At 47.9% G+C, this 25,130-nt stretch overlaps 1 protein-coding gene across 4 annotated transcripts; it reads left to right on the forward strand.

The window, feature by feature from the left end:
* Positions 1-476: 476 nt before the first annotated feature.
* On the forward strand, positions 477-21,565 carry AK2 (adenylate kinase 2). Of its 4 annotated transcripts, none has more exons than XM_047084688.1 (7): positions 483-622; positions 9,684-9,809; positions 11,987-12,097; positions 12,228-12,322; positions 17,199-17,271; positions 18,428-18,623; positions 19,390-20,635. In XM_047084688.1, exons 1-7 carry the CDS (start codon positions 524-526, stop codon positions 19,458-19,460), a joined length of 771 nt encoding a protein of 256 aa, XP_046940644.1. In that variant the 5' UTR covers positions 483-523; the 3' UTR covers positions 19,461-20,635. The 4 variants fall into 4 exon arrangements, with proteins under 4 accessions (XP_046940645.1, XP_046940644.1, XP_046940642.1 ...); XM_047084687.1 differs by lacking the exon at positions 19,390-20,635 and adding an exon at positions 20,660-21,565 and having other exon boundaries at positions 487-622; XM_047084686.1 differs by lacking the exon at positions 19,390-20,635 and having other exon boundaries at positions 484-622; positions 18,428-18,792.
* The last annotated feature ends 3,565 nt before the right edge of the window (positions 21,566-25,130 follow it).

The following is a 25,130-nucleotide window of genomic DNA, read 5'->3' on the forward strand; positions in this document are numbered from 1 at the left end:
ACACAAATCTTGACGCATATCTTTATGTCTTTTGAATTCCTGGAAGTGTAGTTGCTGGGCCAAAGGATATTGGATACATATTATCAACTTGTCTTGTAAGACTGATTTCGCCCATTTGCACTCTTACAGGCAATTTCATAGGACTTCACCGGGGTTGCCGGTATCATTAACTGTCAAAGCCAACCTGGAACTTCCAGCCTGGCCTCTGGTCTTGTTTCACTTTTTCCCGCCCACTCCGCACACCCGCTGGGCGCCCCAACCCCCCTCGGTCCAAGATGGCCCGCCCCTTCCTTACTCTCACTGATTTTGTCCAATCAAAAGCAGCCTTCCCCAGTATCGCCACACGGTTGGTGAGTTGAAGTGTCCGTCGCGCTCCGGGGCGGGCGGAGCGGCTTGACGGACGTGGAGACGGACCAGTGTTAGCGCGAGCGGACCGTGCGTGGCGTGCGCGGCGCGCTAGGCTGGAAGCGCTAGACCTGCGAGGTGTGTGCTGGCGGGTTGAACGGTGAGAGGCTCGGCGGCCATGGCTCCCAACGTCCCCGCGGCCGAACCGGCCCCAGAGTGCCCTAAAGGCATACGGGCCGTGCTGCTGGGACCGCCCGGAGCCGGCAAGGGTACCCAGGTGAGCTGCAGGGCCGGGCTTGGCAATGGAGCCGGTGGAACTCCAAGGTCAGGACGGCCGAGGTCCGGATCGCCCTGGAGCGGGACCGTGGCTTTAGGCCTGGGGAGGGGGTGGGGGTGTTGGTAAGGCCTTTGGGAGAGGGTGCAATTGGAGGTCGGGGAAGTCTGAGTTAGAATTAGAGTTCTGGAGGCACCTAGGCTTGAGGTGTCATGTTGGGGGATCAAAGGACTGATTTAGATCCTTTATAGGGTTAGAAGCTGAGAGGCTTTGAGCGGTAGGGTGAGCCTTGAGTTGAGGCATCTTGATGACATCTGAGCGGAGTCAGGGACCCCAGATTCCCTGCGATGTGGGGAGTGGATTGTCCAGGGTTATGTTCCAGGCACCCCGTGTGGGGGAACCTTGCTTGTAATGATTAATGACCAGGCGGAGGAACATCTCCAGCACGTGGGGCAGAGTGGGAGCTGGCCTGTGCTGATTAGGAGCACTGAGAGAAGTGAGGTATGACCTGCCTGAGCCAGTTAAGTTGGGGGAATGGGAGAAGGTACTTCAGAGTACAGGTAAGAAAACAAGCCCAGAGAGGTCAGGTCGCTTTCTGAAAATAGCAAAATTGACTTCCTGCAGTCTCAAACCTCAGGCACCATGGGGCTCTAGGATAGATTGGAGTCTAAAGTTACCTGCTGCCTTAGCAGACTGTGGGTCCTCACTTGGTATTTGGGCTCTAATGGATCCATAGATCAGGGTTGGGATTTATGATCTCGTTTAAGATTTGGAAGCCCATAGGTTGGATTACCAATGTCCCCTTCCTGCCCAAGGTCCCTGGCATTGCCCCCCAGGCCACAAGTTCTTGCTTGTTCTTAGATCCTAAAGAGGGAATTCCTGAAAGTCTGAGCGCCTAAGTGAATGGTGTTCTGGGGACAGCTCTGTGCCCACTTTTCCTAGCACTTGAAAAGATCTTGTTTTACTCATTCTTGGGACCCCTCTGGCACCCAGAACATAATTTGGCACTTGATGGTGTCGGAAATGGATGAAGGACATAGATTAATGTGGGTGATGAGAAAGGAAGTCTGGAAGATTCAGCTCATTCCTGATAAATGCTTTTTGACTCTGGGCACTAGGTCAAGAACAACCACTTTTCCTTTTCTCTCTATAGCTGGGGCTGATTGATCCTTGGAACCTACTGTTCCCTAATCCTCTTGTCCTCAGTAACTTTGAAGTCTCCTCTTTCCTGTTGCCACCACCATTCATTATTAGGGAAACTGCTGCCTAGACTCTGAGTCTGCAAGTCCAGACTCTGCAGACTTTTGCTGTGAGTGACTGAGTATAAACAGGGTAGCTCAAATCACCAATTCTTTTTTCTTGGTTCGTATGGAAGTTAATAATTTCAGTAGTTGTGTAATGAGCAACCCATCCCAGTGCTGAGACGAGGGTTTTATAGTCTAGCAAGCTTTGTAACTTGTGAGCCTAAATGTTCTCACCTGAAAAATGGCGATATCTATCTTACTTAAACATTTCGTGAACACCAAACATTGAAGGTGGAGCAGTGAACAAGACTGATAGGGTCCTTACTCACGTAGACCAAAAAGTTGACAAGAATATTGGAAGATCATATTATTAATATACATGTGTAAAGCACCCCCAGGTGCCTAGATGATCACCTGGCACATCGTAGGTGTTCAATAATTATTGACTCCCTCATCTTTTTTTTTAATGTTTATTTTTGAGAGAGAGGGAGAGCAAGGGAGACAGAATCTGAAGCAGGCTCCAGGCTCTGAGCTGTCAGCACAGAGCCCGACATGGGCTCGAACTCACAAACTGTGACATCGTGACCTAAGCTGAAGTCAGACGCTTAACCGACTCAGCCACCCAGGTGCCCCTCCTTCGTCTTAATGCCACGTTTCCCTTCCCCCCAACTCGGATGTATTTCAGTGTAAAGGGTAACGTATTCAGGAAGTTTTGAAGAATTTTATACTTATGAGCTGATTTATAAGGGTGTGCATATGTTGGGGCGTTGGTCAGAGAAGGCTTTGTGGAAGTAGAGGAGAGGTATTTGGGACTTGAGGAAACACAAGTTCTTTAACGTCTGTACACCATTCTTTTCATAGGTGGAAATATAGGAATACTGGTGGTGGTAGTTTTATGGAGTTGAAAAAAACAACAGTGTTCATAAATCAGAGGTTGTGCAAAGTGGCAGCAGCATTTAGCCTACAGATACATCCTAACTTTTTTTTTAATGAAGAATTTGAATACCCAAAAGAAGACTGGGTGGCATAGTGGGTCCCCATGTATCCATTATCCAGCCCCAGCAACCATCAGCTGGTGGCCATTCCTTCTCCATCCACTTCTCTGCACAAAGTATTTTATTATTAAAAAAAATGTGTTTTGGGGCGCCTGGGTGGCGCAGTCGGTTAAGCGTCCGACTTCAGCCAGGTCACGATCTCGCGGTCCGGGAGTTCGAGCCCCGCGTCGGGCTCTGGGCTGATGGCTCAGAGTCTGGAGCCTGTTTCCCTCTGTGTCTCCCTCTCTCTCTCTGCCCCTCCCCCGTTCATGCTCTGTCTCTCTCTGTCCCAAAAATAAATAAACGTTGAAAAAAAAAAAATAAATAAAATGTTTTTTTAGTGTTTATTTATTTAAAAAAAATTTTTTTTTCAACGTTTATTTATTTTTGGGACAGAGAGAGACAGAGCATGAACGGGGGAGGGGCAGAGAGAGAGGGAGACACAGAATCGGAAACAGGCTCCAGGCTCTGAGCCATCAGCCCAGAGCCTGACGCGGGGCTCGAACTCCCGGACCGCGAGATCGTGACCTGGCTGAAGTCGGACGCTTAACCGACTGCGCCACCCAGGCGCCCCTAGTGTTTATTTATTTTTGAGAGAGAGAGACAAAGAGCACAAGAGGGGGAGAGGCAGAGAGAGGGGGAGAGGCAGAGAGAGAGGGAGACGCAGAATCCGAAGCAGGCTCCAGGCTCTGAGCTGCCAGCACAGAGCTGCTCGAACCCACGAACGGTGAGATCATGACCTGAGCCGAAGTCGGACGCTTAACTGAGCCACCCAGGTGCCCCGTCTTCACAGAGTATTTTAAAGCAGCTCCCAGATCTCATAACCGGGGTGTGCTTCCTGTTTTCTCTGCCTGCCCCTGTGCACAGTTTTTTTCCATGTGCCCAACTTATACCAGTTCTTCATGGCCAGGCACGTGCAAGCAGTCAGCTGCCATTGTGCAGGTCAGGCTCTGTCAGCTGTGTCCGTGCAGTGACACAACACCTCTCTAAGACCCACGCTCGTGTTCCCTTTTTACAGTTAGAGAACCTGAAGTTCCAAGAGACAGTTCTCTAGTTTACCTAGGAAGTAATTGGCAGGTCCTGCGTCCAAATGTCTCCAAAGCTCCTGCTCTTTCTGTTGCTGTCTCCTGCCCTGGGTTCGATTTTTCTCCTACCCTGTGCATGTGGTGTTTGATGGTTTTGGTGCTGGAGATGCAGAGAGCAGCCCTTGCCCCAGAGGATACAATATACTAAAATAGTCCCCCTTTGCCCAGTTCTCTGACAGGCCGCGAGTCAAAGAAGTTACGTGTGTTATCTGATTTAATCCTACAACCCTAGGAGGTAGGTCCTGTTGTTATCCATGCCTTTTACTGATAAACTGAGGCCCATAAGCTGTATCTTACTCCCAGGATATCTATAAAGAAGTAGCAAAGGCAGCATTTGAACTCATGACGGATTCTTGAGCAGATTCACCATCTTTCACTGTTCTAGGTGTTGAGGCAGAGATAAACACGCATGCAAACAATGCGTACTAGTACAAAGTACCACGTGGGAAGTATCGGGTGAGTGACCGACCCTGACAAACGCTAGGGTAGTTCAGGGTCACAAACGCTAGGGTAGTTCAAGAACCATAATTTGTTGAGAATATTCCATTCTTCCTCTTACCCACTTAGTGACGTTGGTCATACTATCCTCAGTTTATAGATGAGAAAATAGTCTCAGAGAATCACCGGCCTGAGGTTACATGGTAAGTTAAGAGGCAGAGCTGAGATTCAAACACAGGTGTCTGTGCTTTTCAAAAAACTTTTTATTGAAGTATAATATACATGGAGAAAGGTACAAGTACTATAAGTGAGCAGCTTGCTGAATTTTCAGTGTGAATTTTCACAATTACATTTGTGTAGCCTACATCCATATCAGGAAACATAATGGTGAAGTCCTTGTGCTCCCTTCCAGACACACACACACACACATTTTCCCCCAGGACAGCCACTAAGGCTCTGTGGGTTGTTACTGTTATTTTCTAATAAGGCCACATAGTGTCATGGGTAAGAGCTGGGGCTTGCCCGCTCTGCTGTTACTAGCTCTGTGATGGTGAGCAGTTTAGCCTCTAAATTTCATTTATAAAATGCAGATAAAAATAGTTTCTTCCTCATGGGTTTGTTGTGTATTACACATACTAAATACAGTAGAACAACGCATGGAAAAATCGCTTGGCATGTTGCAAACACTCAGAGTTAGCTAATGTTGATATGAGTCCTCATCAGAGGAAGAAGGGATAGTTGGGAGTACTTTTGGTGGCAGAAATAGGCTCAGAATTTGCCTGCAGGGAAGGGTAGAGCTTAGACCACTGGAGGAAAGAGAGAGGGCGTTCCTGCACAGAGAAGAGCCAAGGTCCTCAGAGATGCTTGTGTTATGTATTCGGGTGTCATACATAGAGCTGCTGTGTACAGTGGTGCTGGACATACAGGGGACTGTAGAGGTAAATTTGAAGAGCTTGGGAGGATTAGGACGTTTATTGTGGAGGACACTGAGTGCTAGGCTAAAATATTTGTCGTTTTTCTGCTGTGGCACTGAGGAGACATGGAAGGCATCTGAATGTGTGTGTGTTGGGGAGCTGGGGGCCATGCCCAGTAGTATTTTAGGAGATGATTACAACTGCTTATTCAGGAGCACTAGACCTGGGAGTGGGAAAGACTGCAGGCAGAAAGATAATTTCAAGATGACTAAACATGTGGGTTTGAGATTAAGTCAGATCTCAGCAACTGATAGTTTCCCCTTTATTTCACTAAGTATCAAGCACTATGCTGAATGCTTTTGTATACATCATTTTTATTAAATCCCCATAACAGCTCTGAAAGTAGATACTATTTGCACTCTAGTGATGAAGAAACTGAGGCCTTAAGAAGGCTGCATAACTTGTTCAAGGGGCTACAATGAGGAGATGGTAGATCCTAGTTTCCAGCCCAGATCTGTACCACCAAAAACCCCATCTTGTGCCACTGCCCCAGGGCTTCTCAAAGGGTGCATGGGAGTCCCAGGGTGGTGCCTGAGAACCAGTCAGCTGTTAACTTTAAGGGTGGGCCTGCCTTGGTAATTTTAGCGTGTGCCCCAGATGACTGTGATAATACACTGGAAACAGAGAACATTAAACCGCCATGCTGTCTCCCTAGTGGTTTTAGCCCTTCTTATCCATGCACCCTGGAAGCCTACCCCCTCCCCAGCAGGGTTCTCGCAGAGGTGATGAGCCTATTTCTTGGTCCATGGCCAGTGAGACAAAAGTGTCTCAGGGCTTCAGCAGCAAATGTGGTCCAGGGGCCAACAGCACAGCCAGGCCTGCAAGCTTCTTTTTTTTTAATTTTTTTTTCAACCTTTATTTATTTTTGGGACAGAGAGAGACAGAGCATGAACGGGGGAGGGGCAGAGAGAGAGGGAGACACAGAATCGGAAACAGGCTCCAGGCTCTGAGCCATCAGCCCAGAGCCCGACGCGGGGCTCGAACTCCCGGACCGCGAGATCGTGACCTGGCTGAAGTCGGACGCTCAACCGACTGCGCCACCCAGGCGCCCCGAGGCCTGCAAGCTTCTGAAAAATGCAGATGTGGGGTGCCTGGGTGGCTCAGTTGGTTAAGCGTCCGACTTCAGCTCAGGTCATGATCTCGCGGTCCGTGAGTTCGAGCTCCGCGTCGGGCTCTGTGCTGACCGCTCAGAGCCTGGAGCCTGTTTCCGATTCTGTGTCTCCCTCTCTCTGACCCTCCCCCATTCATGCTCTGTCTCTCTCTGTCTCAAAAATAAATAAACGTTAAAAAAAAATTAAAAAAAAATGCAGATGCTCACGGGGCACCTGGGTGGCTCAGTCGGTTAAGCCTCCAACTTTGGCTCAGGTCATGATCTCGCAGTTTGTGAGCTCAAGCCCTGCATCGGACTATGTGCTGACAGCCAAGAGCCTCGAACCTGCTTCGGATTCTGTGTCTCCCTCTCTCTCTCTGCCCCTCTCCCGCTCGTGCTCTGTCTCTCTCTCTCTCTCTCTCTCTCTCTCAAAAAACAAACATTAAAAAAAATGCAGATGCTCAGGTCCTACCCTATATAATCAGAATCTGCCTTTTAGCAGCACCCCCAGGTGATTCGGAGTGGAAGCAGTACTCTAAAGCATAAGCTTGAAGTTGAGGGGCATACGATTCAGTTATTTCATCAGGCTGCTTCTGTCATTCACAAGTAAAGAGTAATGCAAAAGAGAACGACTATGGAGAGAGGTCCTTTATTTATTGAATGCCTACTGTGTGTCTGATGTTTTCGGTGCTGCTTTCATTTTATCCTCACAACTGCCCAATGCAGCAGACATCCCCATTTGACTGGTGAGGAAACCGATGCTGAGAAGTTACGTAACTGGCCCGAGGTCACATAGCTGTTGAGTGCCTTAGCCAGGATCCCTTTGTAAATCCGACTGATTCCACAGTCCATGCTCTTTGCCACCACACTGACTCCCGTGCAGCCAGCAGAGAATGAAGGAGTTATTCTTCTGCCTCACTTGTGTCTTCCCTCGTGGAGTGTTCTCCCACACAGCCACAGCTGTAGGATCCAGTCCTCTGGAACAGCACATAAAGAATCCCGCAGTCGGGGGGGGAGTATAAAAATAGAACAGGTTCTGTGGTTACAGCTCTTCTCTGGTGTTTTCATCAGCCTTTTGCCTTGAACAAGCCCAATCTCCAAAATGTTCCCCCAAGTTAATTTCAACAACCATGGAAAAGATTGGCAGAAAAGCTCAGTTCTCTGGGTCTGCGGCCACCACGCCAGCCTGGAGGACCAGGTTTTCCACTGCCAGAGGGTCCTCACCCTCACTGGTTTTCTGAAGGGTAGTTTTTAATGCCTTCTTCAGCTGGACTCCATTGTGCTATGAAGTTGTTTCTTTGCTTGAACTGAGTCAGCCCATGAATCACAAGAAAACTCCCAGTGAACTGGTTTGAATAAGAATCCAGCCATACTTATTTTATAAAAGAGTTGAACCAAAAAACTAAGTGTCAAGCTTCTTGAACTGATTCCATTCCTTGTAAGTTCTGCAGGGGTGGGGGGTGCCACTACAACCAACGTTGGACTGTCCAGAGTGGCTTCCGGTTCTCGTCTTTATTCTGACATATTGTCCACCCAGCCAGGAGCTCACAGAAGACAGGGTCCGTATCTCTTGTTTTCCTGGCTGCCAGCGGGGTTCTTGGAAGAGGCATCAGTGTTTTCTTTTTGTATGAACGAACATGGAATCTGGGCAGGGGTTACAGTACTAGCTAGTTGCGTACTTACTGTGTGCATGTGCCATTTGATCCCATCAACCCAGTGATGGAGGTACAACTACTGTTTCCATTTAACTTAGAGGAAATTTGAAACTTAGCAAGGTAATACCATTTTTCTCGAGTCACATGCCATTGGTGCCTGAAACCCAGGTATGTTGACTCTGAATCCCAAGCCTTTTTGTTTTTAACGTTTATTCGTTTTTGAGAGACAGAGACCGTGTGAGCGGGGGAGGGGCAGAGGGAGAGGGAGACACAGAATCTGAAGCAGGCTCCAGGCTGTAGAGCTGTCAGCACAGAGCTAATGCAGGGCTTGAACCCGCGAACCGCAAGATCATGACCTGAGCCAAAGCTGGACGCTTGACTGACTGAGCCACCCAGGCACCCCTGAATCCCAAGCTCTTAACCAAAAGGCTATACTGTCTCCTAAAACTACTATGTAAGTGTGTACTGTTTGCCAAATGCTCTTCTTATGCATCCTGTCTGATCCTCAGAGCTACTTTCTGAAATGAGGCCTTTTTGCCTTCATTTTAAACAGATGAGGAAACTGAGCCCCTGTTACTAACGGGAAAGGAGAAAAGCCAGATCTGCCTGGGGGAGACCTGCACTCCACCCTGCCCCAGCTGCCTCCCAGGCCCGTGGCCACAGTACTTGACACGCACACATTCATTCCTTTGGCAAATGCTCATTCAACACGTTATATGCCAGGCATTGTGCTGAGTGCTTTACATACATGAACTCCTTTAAACTTCACAGCAGCCGGGGTGCCTGGCTGGCTCAATTGGTAGAGCGTGCAATTCTCGATCTCACGTTTGTAGGTTCAAGCCCACCTTGGATGTAGAGATTACTTAAAAATAAAATCTTTGAAAAATAAAATAAAAATTGGGGCACCTGGGTGGCTCGCTCAGTTAAGCATCTGACTTCAGCTGAGGTCATGATCTCATGGTTCATGGGTTTGAGCCCCGCGTCAGGCCCTGTGCTGATCGCTCAGAGCCTGGAGCCCGCTTCACATTCTGGGTCTCCCTCTCCCTCTGCCCCTCTCCCACTTACACTCTGTCTTTCTCTCTCTCTCTCTCTCTCTCTCTCTCAAAAATAAAACATTAAAAAAATTTTTTTGTTTAATAAATAAACATTAAAGGAAATTTAAAAAATAAGTAAAAATAAACTTCGCATGTCCTGAAGGACTGGTACTGCTGTTTTTATTCTTCCCATTTATGAACTGAGGCCTTTGTGTCAGTAGTGTGTGTCTAGTGGAATTAGTGGTAGTAGCTAATATTTATGACCCACTTCTTGTGTGCTAGTTGCAGTTCTAAGTGCTTTACATGCCTTACGTCATATAATTCTTATAACCCTATAATCGTATGTTACGTATAATACAAGGTGCTCTTATCTCCATTGTAGGTAAGGAAGTCAGCGTTTGCCAGGGTTCACACACCCAATGAGTGACAGGGCCAGGTTCACACCCAGGCAGTCTGATGCCACGGCCTGCCGTGTTAACCCTGTCTTGGTCTTTGTCTTCCCCTCCACAGGCACCCAAATTGGCTGAAAACTTCTGTGTCTGCCATTTGGCTACTGGGGACATGCTGAGGGCCATGGTGGCTTCTGGCTCAGAACTGGGAAAAAAGCTGAAGGCAACTATGGATGCCGGGAAACTGGTAGGTTTGGTGGTACCAGTGAAGGTTGATCTTCCTGCGTCTAGATCTGCACTGCCTGATTTGGTGGGCCCCGGCCACATGTGACCGTGGAGATTAATTTAGACTTAATTTACCTGAAAATTCAGTTTCTCGGTCTCACTCTCCACACTTCAGACGTTTGTTAGCCAGCACAGGTGTTTCCATCACTGTAGAATGTTCTGTCGGACAGCCCTGTGCTGTTGGGTGTTTTAACAAACCGGCACACTTTATGAATGTTTAGAGGAGCGAGTTTCTTGGTTCATTCTGAATTTGTGGCATGCATTTTATTCACCATATTCTTGAGGTTCCTTTGTGCTGATGCATTTTATAATACCCCCAAGTTTTAGAGCCAGAAATTAAACTGCCATCCTTAGGCCAGAGCTCAAGCATGTATCCAAGAGAGGACACGGGAAACCACAGAGTGTTTTAACTCTATTTTTGCGGCTCTGTGTTCCTGTGTCTCTAACAGAGGAGTTGCTTGGCGATTAACAAGTAATTTTTCCTACTTGGAGGATATAATAGCATTTTCTTAGGGCTTTAGTCCAGTTGATCTAATTGGACAATTACAATCTATTATCTACTAAATCTTCTTTGATTAGCACCATAGATTAGTTGGAACTGAGTTATTCTGGGACCTGGCCTCCGGGAGTCACCTTCAGAAGTCATTTTGTGGAGCACCTGGGTGACGTTGGTTAAGCGTCTGACTCGATTTTGGCTCAGGTCACGATCTCACAGTTTGTGAGATCGAGCCCCCACGTCCGGCTCTTCGCTGACAGCGTGGAGCCTGCTTGAGATATACCACCCCGCCACCCCTGCACATGTGCTCTCTCTCTCCCTCTATCAAAACAAATAAATAAATAGACATTTTTTTTTTAAAGTCATTTCGTACTTGGCCCTCTGGTCTTTTCATATCTTAGAATGTTCGTTGAGGAAGGTGCTGGGTTTTGCCTTTATCCCTGAGATACCTCCTGGTAGGCTTTGAGATTCAGTAGCCGTATCCGGTGGTGCCCTGCCTGCCCACCTGCCCCTTTACTTCTAGCTCTTTCCCTTCGTGTTTGTGAAACGTTGAGTTAAGCTAGAAAGCCGAATATTTTGGACTTTGGGTCTTGGCAGAAGATCTTGTACTGAGAAAAAATTGGGATATCGCCATGAGATTACTTATCTCCGGCCTTTACTTAGTCACACAGCTCGTACTTTGTCCCCAAGTTCACAGCTGGTCCCGGGAGATAAGAGCATTAGCTACCAAGATGGGCAACCTTCACTGTCATACTGGTAGAGAACTTCTCTTTCTATGAAAGCTCAGAAGGAAAACCAGTTTTCAAAAGCTGGGAGGGGTCCTCATTGGGGCTTTTAGAGAGGCTTAGAAGTCTGTTGGGCTGGAGCCTCACTTCCTTGGTTCTGACCCAGTCTTGCCAGTTCAGTGACCTTTGTTACCTCATGTCCAGGATGGCCTGGCCCACTTAACTGTTAGCCTAATGAGAACCGTGAAATGGAAGGTTGGTCCCTTTCTGCATTTTGGTCAACACCCTCCTCAGGTGAGCACTCAGCCATAAGCCCTCACCTTTTTTGTGCTTTGAGGACAACTGCTCGCTGATGAGCTGTTATCTGGTGGAAAGGATTCTTTTTCTTTTTTTTACGTTTATTTATTTTGAGAGAGAGAATATGTGAGTGGGGGAGGGGCAGAGAGAGAACCCCAAGCAGGCTCTGCGCTGTCAGCTCAGAGCCTACAGCAGGGCTTGAACTCATGAACTGTGAGCTCATGGCCTGAGCCGAAGGCAAGAGTCAGACGTTTATCCAACTTAGCCACCCGGGCGCCCCAGATGGAAAGGATTCTGATTAATGTCTGGAGAGGGCCTCAGGGCCTAACACATGGAGTGCTTCTGTTCAGGTGACAGCGAGTGGGATCCTCTTCTTCACCCAGATTATACAGGAAAATCTCAAGGGAAGAGAATGTGTATATGGCAGCCACAAAAATCACGAAACTGAATTTTCTAAATGGAGCCATTCCACATTTGCTCAGATTTTTGCTTCTCTGGGGCCACAAGAATATGCTGTTTAGTAATCAGGTTGTATAGACACAAACTAGTGGGCCTGGAGATGGGCTCATGTCATGTAATTAACAGATTTCAACCCATGGCTGTCTTGTTCTTGACTTCCAGGTGAGCGACGAAATGGTAGTGGAGCTCATTGAGAAGAATTTGGAGACCCCTCAGTGCAAAAATGGTTTTCTTCTAGATGGCTTCCCTCGGACTGTGAGGCAGGCAGAAATGGTGGGTGCCTTGCATTTTGTGTCACCGTTGCATGAAGATGAAGGCTTGGCCCTTTATCTGTTAATTCCTTTGAGGGAAATGGCTCCAATCAAGCTCTGGTAGCTTAGGTGGGCCACATACTCTCTTACAGCTTGACAGCCTCATGGAGAAGAGGAAAGAGAAGCTTGACTCGGTGGTTGAATTCAGCATCCCAGACTCTCTGCTCATCCGAAGAATCACAGGAAGGTATTTGTCCTCTGAAGGTCCCTTCTGGTCCTGCCTCCTCAGAGCTTCGTCAGACCACCAGAGCTGCTTTTACCGGACCCCAGCCGTGCAGCTTAATGCCATTTTAACATGCATTGGTCTCGTTTGGTGACATCCACTGATGTGGTGGCGTGGGATGGGGATATGTGGAAAGAAGAGCAAGGTATTTGAAATCAGACAGTGTCTCAGTCCTGTCACCTTTTCACTCCGGCCCTAGGCAAGTTTCCTAGCCTCTCCACGGCTGGTTCCTCCTACATAGAGTGGGGTTAATACCACCTGCTGCGAGGAACCGTGGTGCATTTTGGATACCACGAGGTGCACAGTTCAGAGCCTTGCTTACAGTAGGTGCTTCCAAAATACTACACTCCTTACATGGTTACTTCCATTTCAGGGCTCTTTGAAATCTGCTTTCCATTGGAAGTTGCCATACCTGGCTTTAGGCTTTGTATTAATTGTGAAAATAATATGACCACCTACGCAAAGTTTAGGAAATGGAGGAACATTTTGCTCCTGGTACAGCCGTCTCAGCCAAAGGCACTATTTCTTTGTTACATGTTTTGTTTTAAAGTACTTGTTTCTTGGGGCACCTGGCTGGCTCAGTCGGGAGAGCATGCAGTTCTCGGTTCGAGCCCCACATTGGGTGCAGAGTTTACTTAAAAAGAAAAAAAAAGAATATATAAAATCTTTAAAGTACTCGTTCTCAATATTGAACAGAGAAATATTTCTGTTTTTGTTTCTGAACACATTTGCTCTGAAAGGTCGCCACTGCTTTAGGCTACAGTTTCCTCTACCCTATTTCACTGTCCACTCTGCCATCTGCTTCTCGCCTTCCAGAAATATGTGGGAAGCTCTCAGCCACTAATAGACCTCCCATTCTCATCTTTATTGTGGGCTATGGCTTTTATATCCCTTGTCATTTTATTGGAGTCTCAGGAAGATGGTCAGCCTACCAACTTGAACCAGACATCCGTAACTATTATTTTTAATTGCTGCACAGTATTTCACAGTAGATGAGCCATCATTTACTTAATTGTCTCCTTATTGTTGTACAGTTGTGGTTTTTTTAGATGTCTACTACTAAATTGATGCTGTGACCGTCATAGTACATGTAAATGTTGGGGTTTAATTCAAGGGAAAATGCTTTCTTGCAAATTTTATGGCTTTGATTTCCTAATGAGTTTGGACATTTTTTCCATGCGTCTGCAGTCTGTATCTTCATGGAGAGAGGCAGACATGTAAACAGACAGCAGAGTGAGTGTTACAGGTGTTTTCCTGAGAGGCTTTATTAAATATGGTGGGATCCACCTTGTATTAATTTTCTATCCAAATGTCCAGGTTTCACGTTTCTAGCTATTCCATAGGCGCCTTCAGTGCAGGAACTTTTGGGTTTTTGCATCCCCACTGGCACAGAGTAGACAAAGTTGATGCAGGCCTACAAGTGGTAAGGTTGATAGGAAGACACATTACCAGGGCTGGGGGCCCTCATGTACAAAGCAGATGTTAGCAGTTGACCCTGGGGTCCTTTGCTTCAATCGGCCCAGCTTCCTGAGTGCCTGCTCTGTGTGCGGCACATACTAGACTCAGGGGCAGGGGACTAGGCAAGGGTAAGGAAGAACAATATGCCCATCCCTGACCTCAGAGAGTCTATAAGCCATACATGGAACCCGAGCTGTTTAGCACAGTGGGTAGTCCTAAGGAGCAAGCCTGGGAGCAGGGAGGAAGGGCTTCATAGTGTCAACTTGACCTTCCTGGGTAGAGAGGATTTCAGTGGGGCTTCCTGGGAAGGGAGTAGAGGCAGGAATGAGTATAGGTTGCGGGAGAATGGGGCTAGTGGCAGAATGTCTGTCCAGAGTTGGAGGAATGATCTGGCGGGCTGAGTCGTAGAGTGAGCGCTATTAGAAAGGCAGGATAGGGCTTGACTGGGGAAGGTTTGCCAAAATGAAGAAGAGGTAGATGCATCAGGAGTCTTGGGATGTTGGTTGGGTTGTTTTGTTGTTGTGTTTGTTTTTATTTGTTTGAGAGAGAGCGAGTGCAAGTGGAAGAGAGGCAGAGAGGGAGACAGGATCTGAAGCAGGCTCTGCGCTGACAGCAATGAGCCCACTGTAGGGCTCGAACTCTCAAACCACGAGATCATGACCTGAGCCAAATTCAGATGCTCAACCAACTGAGCAACCCAGACGCCCCCGTGAGTTGTTCTTAAGCTGTGAGGTGTGGCAGAAACAGCATTGTAAGAACATTAGTTTGGCCCTCGCATACAGGCTAAATTGGGGGAAAGGAGAAATGGACAAGACCCACTTAGGAGCCTGATTCTGATCCACACGTGAAGTTACAGAAACTTTCAACTGGGGTTGGCTGGTGGGAAACAGAGATTCTGAACAAACTACAGGATTGTTGTAGAGGATGAAGAAGACTCAGTCTCTCAGTTTGGGGGTGAATGTTGTGATGTGACCCACTCCCTCACAGAGGAGGGGACAGGCCAGGCCAGAATGTAAAGGCGTTTCCTTTAAGTTCACTCTGGATCAGTGGCAGAACTAGCACTAAAAGCCTGCTTTCTGCCTCCTAGTCTGCTGCACTGATGGTTGGAAGAAAAAAAAAGTCAGGATCTAGTCTGTTAAATACAGCTCTTATTTAAACGTGACATAAGGACCCCACTGTAAATATCTTTTTGATTAGCTCTGACCTCACTTCTGACAATTTTATGAATCATTATTTTATTTCTTGAATATGTATGGTTGGTGGATTTTGGTTTTAACTTATTCAGTGTTGGCTCTCTAGTATCCTGATTATTCTACCAGTTGGCTCTCCTGATGTCTCAAGCCATCCCCATTTTGTGGATGAGAAAACAGGCATCTGAAGTGTCACACTCAAGGCAGCAGTGGCTCTAGAATCCCAGCCTTGATCCCCTTCACAGTGCCACCCCCACCTCTAGGTCAGGCTCAGTGGCTCTTAGAGCTGTTTTGGTTGGTCCTGAGACCAACCCCACTTTGAGAACTTGGACTTTCTTTTTTTTTTTTTTTTAATTATTTTTTTTTTAATGTGTATTTATTTTTGAGACAGAGCATAAACGGGGGAGGGTCAGAGAGAGAGGGAGACACAGAATCCGAAGCAGGCTCCAGGCTCTGAGCTGTCAGCACAGAGCCCAACGCGGGGCTCGAACTCACAGACCGTGAGATCATGACCTGAGCCAAAGTCGGATGCTCAATCAACTGAGCCACCCAGGCTCCTCCAGAACTTGGACTTTCTTTCATTTCCCCTCTGGGGAATAAGCCATGCATTCCCCTTAAAGTGAAGTCCATGTGCAAGGAAGGAGCAGAGTGTTGTATGTAACTGGAAGGCTGGGGGAGTCCAAGTAAGCATAGTGATGTAGGCACGTGGGGAGGAAAAGAGTCGTGTGTGCTGCAGCCTGGCTGCTGTGTGCCTTGTGCTTTCCAGAAGGTGAAGAATCACGGTCCACGTCTCATGCCCGCAGCCCTTCCCAAAAGGAAAGCTGTAGCTGATACCAGTGGCCTCTCCCTGGGTCTCCCAATGGATGCCATTCCCCAGTGGAGGCACGCAGGGAACCTCTCCAGCGACTCCAGTGAAAGAGGGCCAGACCTCCTGTCACATGATAGCACGTTCAGGCCACTCAGTAGAGCTTCTTCACTCAGCCTCACCTTGCCCCCACCAATGTTGTAAATGGACCACTTGGCCCTTCAAAAGTGTGCTGTCATTAAAATTCACTATTACGTTTTACAAAGGTGTCTGCCCAGGCTTTGATAGTCTGACTCAGACTTACCTTCCCAACTCAGCTGATGTGGTGAGATATCAATCCCCTCAGCCATCAGAGTGGCTGGGCAGGCCTGGATTCTTCCGGAGGGGCAGGCACCCAAGTACTGTGTATTTTGTTCTGCACTTGCCAAGAGGTGAAAAACGTTGGGAAGTTCTGGTTTAGCAGACCTTCACAAGGAGAGCAGCCATCAGTTAAATAAGGAAGTCTTGGTTGGCACAAAATTGGGGAACCAGATAGGTGCTGGCTGCCAAGCAGTGTTTGGCCTGCCTTCTTCCCTTCTGAGGTTCTTGGGCTCCTGTGGCGTAGCCACTCCTGGTCAGGAACATGGTACAGATGGAGTGACCAGCTTGATTTTCAGTGCCAAATAAATGTTTATTCTTGGGCACCCCGTGACTGGTCGCGTCAGTGTGTCTCCTGGTGCCAGTATTCATACTGCGCTCTGATGCTTGGGTTGCCTTTTATCTACACGATGCTGGAAGTGTGCTGCACCGACTAGTGGTGTTTGCACCTATAGGACACGTTGTTCCTGTTGCACCTTCCTGCTTTTTATAACCAACTACGATAGAAAATACGGTTAGGTTCTCTGTCCTCTGTCCTGCCATAGCACTTTGCACAAATCTCGATTAAAGGATTATCGTATGTACTTTAGTTTTTTTCCCCATTGTCTCTCCCACTAAAATAAGCACTGCTTGTGGTCAGGGATCTTGACTCGCTGCTCTGTAGCCTTGGATTCAGCGTAAGGCCTAAACCAGACTAAGCACTTAGTAAATAAATGTTTGTTGGGTGAATAGAATGAATGGCTGTGTGAGACCAGCACCGAGTTCCTGATGAGTTAGGCACTTAGGCCATCCTTGGCAGCCAGACACTCAGTGACCATGTTAGGTCAGAGTAGAAGACGTAACTCCTTACGGTGTAAGCTCTCCTGGAAGCCCCTTTACCTTCCCAAGCAAGCGATGCCTACAGCTGGGTTCTGTGCTGGGCACAAGTCCTCACATCTGGCTTCTCTGTCACTGCTTGTCAACTTGGAGACCTCTGGGGTGCGGGGATACTTTCAGGCAACCTGACTCATGTTCATCTGCTGTCTTTCAGGCTGATTCACCCCCTGAGTGGCCGTTCCTACCACGAGGAATTCAACCCCCCAAAGGAACCCATGAAAGATGATGTATGTAAACTCAGGGCAGGAAATTGCCTTTTCTTTCCTTCCCCTCTCTTCCTTTCTTTCTGTTGTTTTCTTTGTTCTTTCCATCTTCCCTTTATTCCTACCAATATTAATAACCATGCAAAGTATCACTACTACATAAATCACATGGGCTGTGGCTCATCTATCCAGACAGCACCTCTCCAGGTGGTTTATTGTTTGAGGTAGATACCAGCACCGGCTGCTTCACAGTGCCCAGTTTATACCTGTCTTTTGTCCAGAGCAGCCCCTCTCTGGCATCTTGGTGGCCTAAATGGTCGACTAATGTCAGGAGAAGGCTGCTTGGAAGCCTAGAAGTAGAGCCAAGCTGGGAGAACAGTACTGAAGAGAAATGTGTTGACTGGTCCTACTTCAGAAGAATGTCTTCTTCTGGTGACTCTGCTGTATCCTACAGAATCAGACTATTTTGGCTGGATTAACGTTGCTGAGTTCTTAGGACAGTCTTTAGTTGCTTAAAGATGTAAAAGGGAGGGTCTCGTATATGTTCACAGTAACATTTGCCATAGATAGTCCATTCTGTCTGTTTTAGAACATGCAGTAGGAAGAATTTTCTGGGTTTGCCTTTGTCACTTGAGACAAGTTTGTCAGGTCATACAGGTTTCAAAGCTATAACGTCAGCTTAGTCACATTTCACAGGGTTGGGAATTCTGCCATTCAGAGCTCTTTCTCACTTCACCTGCCACTCTCAGAATGGTGATGGCCGACACCCTAGTAAAAACACCAACCACTTTGGTGACTGAAGTTACAATTGCGTATTCTCCTGGTCCCAGGGGCCTCTGACTTTCCGCTTCTGATCCTGGAAGCATTTTTCTTGGGGGTGAACAGCCTAAGCAGAAGCCGTGAGAGATAGGCCTTGCCCGTCTTGCTCCCTCAAACCCCTTTCCTCATGCTTGCTGTCTCAGGCTCCCCAACTTCTCTGGACGGGTTGGTCTGTTCCTGGGACCAGCTTGCCAGGAGTAGCAAAGTTCTTTATAGTTCTCTAGTGGGGGAGAATCTAGATTGTCTGTCTTTCTCTCTGATGGACTTGGGGATCAGACAGCATCGCAAATCGGCATCCGGCATCAGAGAAGGAAACCTTGCTAACCGTCCCAGACTTTCATTGCCCTCTTCCTGTTCTCAGATCACTGGGGAACCCTTGGTCCGCCGATCAGATGATAATGAGAAGGCCTTGAAAATTCGCCTGGAGGCCTACCACACTCAGACCACCCCACTGGTGGAGTATTACAGTAAACGAGGGATCCACTCTACCATCGACGCCACCCAGACCCCCGATGTCGTGTTCGCCAGCATCCTAGCGGCCTTCTCCAAAGCCACATGTAAAGACTTGGTTATGTTTATCTAACGTTGGGTCCAAAAAAGGAGTTTCTGTCTTCTTCCTATCCCTGTTGAGGGTGTGGTGGGGGTTGCAGAGCAGGCAGAGGGAAGCTTCCTCAGGCCAGAAAGAATACCATCTGATGTATTGATTAAAAAAGCACTTGCCTGATGTATCGTTAGTGTGTGTGCAACTCTCATCTCATCTGTCGTGTGTGTGTGTGTGTGTGTGTGTTGGTTTTAAGTACGTGGACACCCTTCTTTCTTTCTAAGATAGAGACAAAGTTGCTTTATCAGCTGTTTGCTTCTTTAGCCATACTCTTGATTTTTTTTTTTTTTTTTTAACCAAAGTAACTTAAGTCGGGTCTCTACCAGGCACCCCAGTTCTAAAACCTCATGGTATTTATTCCATCTCCAGTAACTGAGTGGAAGTCTGGGATCACGTAAAGTACTGCAGGGCCAAAGTTCCTGATGGCAGATTGTTGGCGGAGAGTTCCGCTTGCTTTCTAGCCCCACAGTGGAAAGCCACCTGAGTCAGTGTGTGGCTGTGGATCATTAATTTTGTCCCTAAATGGGAGGCAAAAGGCATTTACGTTACAGATTCCAGAAATTACTGGGAAAGGATATCACCATAGAAAGGTCCAAGCCAAGTCGGAATATTTTTGTGATCTGCATCACAGTGCTGTAAAGTAGGGATCATTTGGGGCCTGTGTTTGAAAAGTGAATTGTTGCCAAAGAATGAAACCAAGCAGATGGTCCTTTTGAATTCAGACTGTCTTCTGAACATCCAGGCTGGGCATCTGAGAACAGCCAGTTCACTTCCCAAAGAGAGACCAGGGTAGGTTTGTTTGTTTTCATTTTTAATGTTCGCCTCGGTTTCCAAGTATGAACAAAACAGTAATTTGGAGGTGATCTATTCTTGGCCTCGTTTTTATTAGAATTTACTCAAACCTAGTCTCTCCAGGATATGAAACCCAAATCAGATGTGTCCCTTTTAAACTCAAACTCTCTCCCCTCCAGATCTAATCCTTCACCCCTGACTTCATGATGGTGGTAGCCACAAACTCCCCAAGAAAAGATCACCCAAAAATAAGACCACCTATGACAGTAACCAACTTGTATTCCTAACTTCAGCTTCTCAGCTATCAAGCATTTCCTGAGGTCCATGCTGTGCCTCTTGAGCTCTGGTTTGATTTGTGGCAGACAGATGAATTAATAGACTGTTAGGGGCCACAAAACAGTGGCCTCTGGAAAAGCCATTGGAAAACCAGGGGCAGGTCCAGTATATAATGCCACCTGCCCCAGCATAATCTGCCGACTTGGTGCATTGGGCTCTAGAGTCCCCGTCCCCATCTGACCTGAGTCTCCTGCTGTCTGTGGAACTGTCAGAGGGCTTGTCCCCTGTCCATCTGGAAGCTGGGCATGGGTATGTGGCCATCTTGCTTCCCTTTTGTCTGGTTCAAGTGAGTGCCTGCTAGCTGTGCTCTGCCTTGTTTCCCTGGCTGTCACCTAACCCCACCCATTCAGAACAGAAACCTAGTCTGTCACGGGGCATTTCTGGGAAGCATATGACTTCAAGGAAGAGGAGTGAAACCAAAACTATGAGCTGTGTCTGCAGGGGCCTGGAGTCCTCTGGGTGAGGGTGGCTTCATAGGCCTTGGAGTTGATTCCCCTTTCACTGGGGACAGTTGCAGGCACTCGGCCTCAAAGTTGAGGTCTTTGAATGTTTGCTAATTGGATGTGCATGATCCTTGCTCAAATATTTGTCACCCATCCGTATACATTCACATGTGCATATTTGGGCTGCTGATGAAACTAGATCCTGTGGGACACATATGCCCTTTTGGGGGTGGTTAGGATTTAGTTTTGCTTCCTTTAATTACAGAGCCTTAACCTCGGCAGGCATGAGAGCTTTCTCCTGACAGAGAAATGTCCAGTGTTTGATGCATTTGGTTGCTGGGGCATGCATGCCAGCCTTCCCTGATATTTACTTGGTTTTTAAAAACCCATTTTGTTCTCTCTTGTTTCCTCTCTGTTTCAGCCTAGTAACAGAAGGCCAGGCGAGACTGCACCACTGCTCATCACCCCGCGGCGTGATCCCTGCTCTTAGGTGCTGGGCGGAGGGGAGGGGTGGTCAGGGTGAGGATGGAGAGGGAAGAGTGGTGAGGGCCCAAAAGGAGTAACAAAGAGCAGCAATGTGGTAGTGAGGCCGTCTCCTTGACACATAATAGAGGAGTCTGGAAGAGTACAGAGGAAGGGGGAAATTAAAACTGATTAGAGTGTATAAGTAGAAATAGGGAAGTGCAGTATTGTTTCTAAGAAATTGAAGTTTGATTTACTGTGGATTCGTGACAATATTTTTTAAAGCCAATGCCCTAAGACCTCAACTTTTATCTCAGAACCTCATGGGCTGCCAGCCTAAGAGTGCAGGAAATCAAACTGTTCTGTCTCTCCTAAAGCTTGGAACAGACAGGGTTTGACTATTGACCCTGACCCTGGTTCCCCGCACCATGAGATCAAAAGATCATCTCCACATGGGAAAGAGATGGGGGGTGGGGGGGGTGGGCGGGTATGGGGCTCATGGGGGCGGTGTGCTCAGCCAATCAAGTTTACTGCAGTTGTGGGGAAGGCAGGGCTGGTCTCCCTCCTTAAGAGTGCACCATTGTTTACCAGGCCACCCGTTCTCACGGGTCAGCTCTCAGCAGCCACCCAGCATCCCTACACTCTTGCTATCTTCCATCCACAACGTGTGAAGGGACTCTTGTTAATAAATGAACAAGTGTCCTAAGCAACATCATCCAAAGACTGTCCTTACCATCCTCAAATCCTGTGACTGGGATCACTCGTCAGCACTGTGATGTATTATTTTCAATGAGGTGCCTTTCTTAACTGACCAAATGCTGCCTTGTTTGGCCACTAAGTCAATAAAGTATGTTAAAAATTTGTATCCCATGTTGTGGCATTTTTTGAGAGGATCTGGGCTAGAAAGATGGCATTGAATTCTGAATCTGGCTTGGAAGCGCCTTCTTGTCACTAGAAGTCACGAAACAGGGAGGTCCAAGTGTGTGCTCTTAGGATGAGCCGCACCCTCTTGAGCCTCAGTTCAGATGCAGGCTTTTCTTGCACCGGAGGACAGGGCAGCTTGGCTTAGTGGAGACGGCGCTGTGCCTGGAGCTCGGAGGATGTGCAGTGAATCCCGGCCAATCATTTACTCTGCTCCTGTTTCCTTGTCTGAAAAAAGAGAGGCGTGATGCCACCTTCTCAGACTTGTTGGCATTAAATGAAGTTTATAAAAAGAAGCTTTGTGCTTGGTGGCTGGCACACAGCACACTCTTGATAAATGTTAGTTGGATCCGAATAGATACAAAAATATCTGCTTCATGCCGGGCTAGATAATTGTTGAGTGGACAGTTGTCCACAGCCTAGAAAGCCAGTGCTTCTCATTCCTAGCCAGATTTTTGGCTGCCTCTTCGGCTGCCTCTTTAACACTCCTGGTTGCTTCTTTGTAAATCCATTTCTTCCTCAGCAAAAGTGCCAAAATGAAGCTTTCATGCTCTTTGGAAGGGCTGCCTTTGCCAGTGAGGTTTCTTTTCTTCTTTCTTTTTCTTTCTCCTTTCTTTCTTTTTTTCTTTCTTTCTCTCTTTTTTTTTCTTTCTTCCTTTCTTTCTCTTCTTTCTTTCTTTTCTTTCTTTCTTTCTTTCTTTCTTTCTTTCTTTCTTTCTTTCTTTCTTTCTTTCTTTCTTTCGAAGTTTATTTGTTTTTGAGAAAGAGAAAGCATGAGTTGGGAGGGGCAGAGAGAAAGGATCCCAAGCAGGCTGCACTGTGGTGTCAGCACAGAGTCCAACACAGGGCTCGAACTCACGAACTGCAAGATTGTGACCTGAGCCAAAATCAAGAGTCGGAAGCTTAACCAGCCCACACATCCTTGCTAGTGAGGTTTCTGAGAAGTGACTGCTGTTCCCCAAATCAGAGGAAGCTGTGCTGGAAACACCGCCATTCTTCAGGCTTTCTTGTTCCGGAGAGATCCAGAGTGGTCACAGGCATACTAAATCCTGCTTCCTGAGCCAGCTCCTCCCTCCACTTCACCACATCCCCACCTGTACAGTCATTTCAGGTGCCAACACGACTCATTTGCTCTGATCTCTCGTTCCCTGAGCTGTTTAAATGTCCTGTGAAAGTATTCTTCCTTTCTTTGATCATCATCTAACAAACTGGGGGAAATATTTGTGAAACAGCCAGGAGACCACGTGGTATGGTTGAGAAGAATGGCCTGAGAGAAGACCACATCTTTAGGCTTGGTTTCCTCCTCCGGAAACCGATTGGACAAGGGAACCACTCCCCTGCCTGGAGCACCGGTGTCAGGCCAGGTACTGTGCACAGGCTGCAATAGCCACGACCTCGCTCAGTCCTCCCAGAGCATCTGGGGCAGTCGGAACTATTGTCCTCCTATTTTAAGGTAAGGAAACCAAGACTCGGAGCAGCGAGGTCACACGGAAGAGGCCAAGTCGGCACTCGAAAAGCAATCTCTGACGCCGCAGTCTGTCCCCTTGACCTTGTTGCTGAAGCGATTTAGTGACCTGTGCAGCGCTCTGCAACAAGACGGGCCCCTCCAGGTGGGTTCTTGTTCACGGACGCTCACTGCCAGTCGGAGGACCCAGGGAATGTGTCTTAGGCCCTCTCGTGGGCACGGAGCATTGCAGACAGAACAGAACGGAATGAAGAGCAACCTTGGCCCTCAGGAAGCCTCACCAGTCTTTCTTAGACCGCTAAATGAAGACAGATTCTGGCCGCACCTCCTCTGCCACGAGGCCTCGGGTGAGTTATCTCCTCATCAGTAGAACAGAAATGACCCTTGCCCCTCAGGTGTGCTGGCAACACTGGTGACCCGGATTCCCTGTACACAGCACATGCCCAGGACATGACGATGGAGTTCAGAGAGAAAATGCAAGCATTGGCGACAGCTGTCATCTTCCTGACTTTCAGGAACCAGGCCAAGGACTCTTAAGCTAGGATCCACTAGAAGTCCATGAACCTGTAAAACTGCCTGCAGAATTCTGTATTTTCATATTCTCATGATTACTCACGGGTTAACGTCTACTTAATGCTTACTGTATGATAGGTTCTGCATACACTATCTCACTCAGTAACCCTGTGGGAGTGAGTGCTGCTGTTACTTCCACGTGATGTCTGTGCATTTTGAGGTCCGCACATCTAGGAGTGACAGAAGCCGAGAGGGAGCCCATCGGCGGCTCCACAGCCTGGCCTCTTACCGCGGCACCGTTGCTTTGACACGTTGCTGGGAGCAGGGAAACACTCTCCAGGCACTCACGATGCAGAGGAGTCCACGAGCCATACATCTGAATGAAAGGAGAAGAAAGTCGAGGCCGTTTGCCAGTGTTGCCTCAGGTAAGACAGTTTTCTATTTCGTCCTTCCCTCGCTTCCCTGCTGTGGGTGCTGAAGCCCCAGTGCACTGGATTTGCAGAACTCTAGGAGCCACTCCTGTTCCAGAAGGCCAGAGGAGCAAGTTCCTGGGGGGAGAGAGGAACCCGTTTTCCCGGCCAATACCTTCTGGAAAGGGCTGCAGCAGGAGGGTGTCTGTACTGGTTCCACTTCACGGTCACTCCTTTCAGACTGCGGCTCCACACAGCTAGTGGTGTGGCATGATCATAACCCCGAGGGACCACTGCCCTGCTGGCATCTCAGGCACATGGCAGTTCTGTGCTTAGAGTCACGTGAGGCAATGGGACGATAAGGGCAAGACCAGATCCTCTGCAGGTAACCCTCAGACTGAATAGATCTGCACTTTGGGGGTAAAATCACTAGGGGGCAAATCATCACATTGGATGGGGTCCCTTAAAGAAAGGCTTTGGGGATGGATTCCTCTGAGCTTAGAGCTAGGAGATCACTTACCTTCCTGTTCAGTTGGTGTGCATTCTTCTACTGGTAAGAAATGCTCCATTTTCTGCTGTTTTTCTCTTTGCCCTGGCTGTAAGGAAACCCCTTGTGTTTGATACTGTGCTTTTCCTCCGTCAGGGTTTCGTAATAAAATTCTTACCCGCCTCACCCAATGTCAGTCATTTTGTTTGGTGTTAATGTGCTTGGACATGTCTCGAGTCTTTCCAAACTGCCTCGAGTCTATTTTGGAGAAGCGGAGAGTGAAGAAAGGGCTGCTTATGTGGTACAGGAGGTGAGGCTGCAGAGAAGAGGGTCGTGTAGTTTCCAGGAGGAGGTGGGACTGGGGCGGCTCCGCATAGAGGGTGGGGCATTCCGGGTGGAGGCCGTTGGCACTAAGGGCTGCTCTTATGTAGTGAACCCCTAGGGTACTTGAGAAATCTGCTTTCGGTTGGAAACCATGTTTTTCAAACAGCATAGGGACATCAGAAGGGAAGTTTTTCTGCTCAAGAACCCGGAAGAGCCAGAGGCAAGGTTATGTGGACAGAGTTGATGGCCACTTTCAGCTTGGCCCACGTGCCATCCTTCCCACCTCTCCCAAACACATAGCATCAGTGCT

Source organism: Lynx rufus, unplaced genomic scaffold (genome assembly GCF_022079265.1).
Source record: "Lynx rufus isolate CCGP_SWC_20201006 ecotype Redwood Valley unplaced genomic scaffold, mLynRuf1.p SCAF_2, whole genome shotgun sequence".
In the NCBI taxonomy this organism is placed as follows: Eukaryota; Metazoa; Chordata; class Mammalia; order Carnivora; family Felidae; genus Lynx; species Lynx rufus.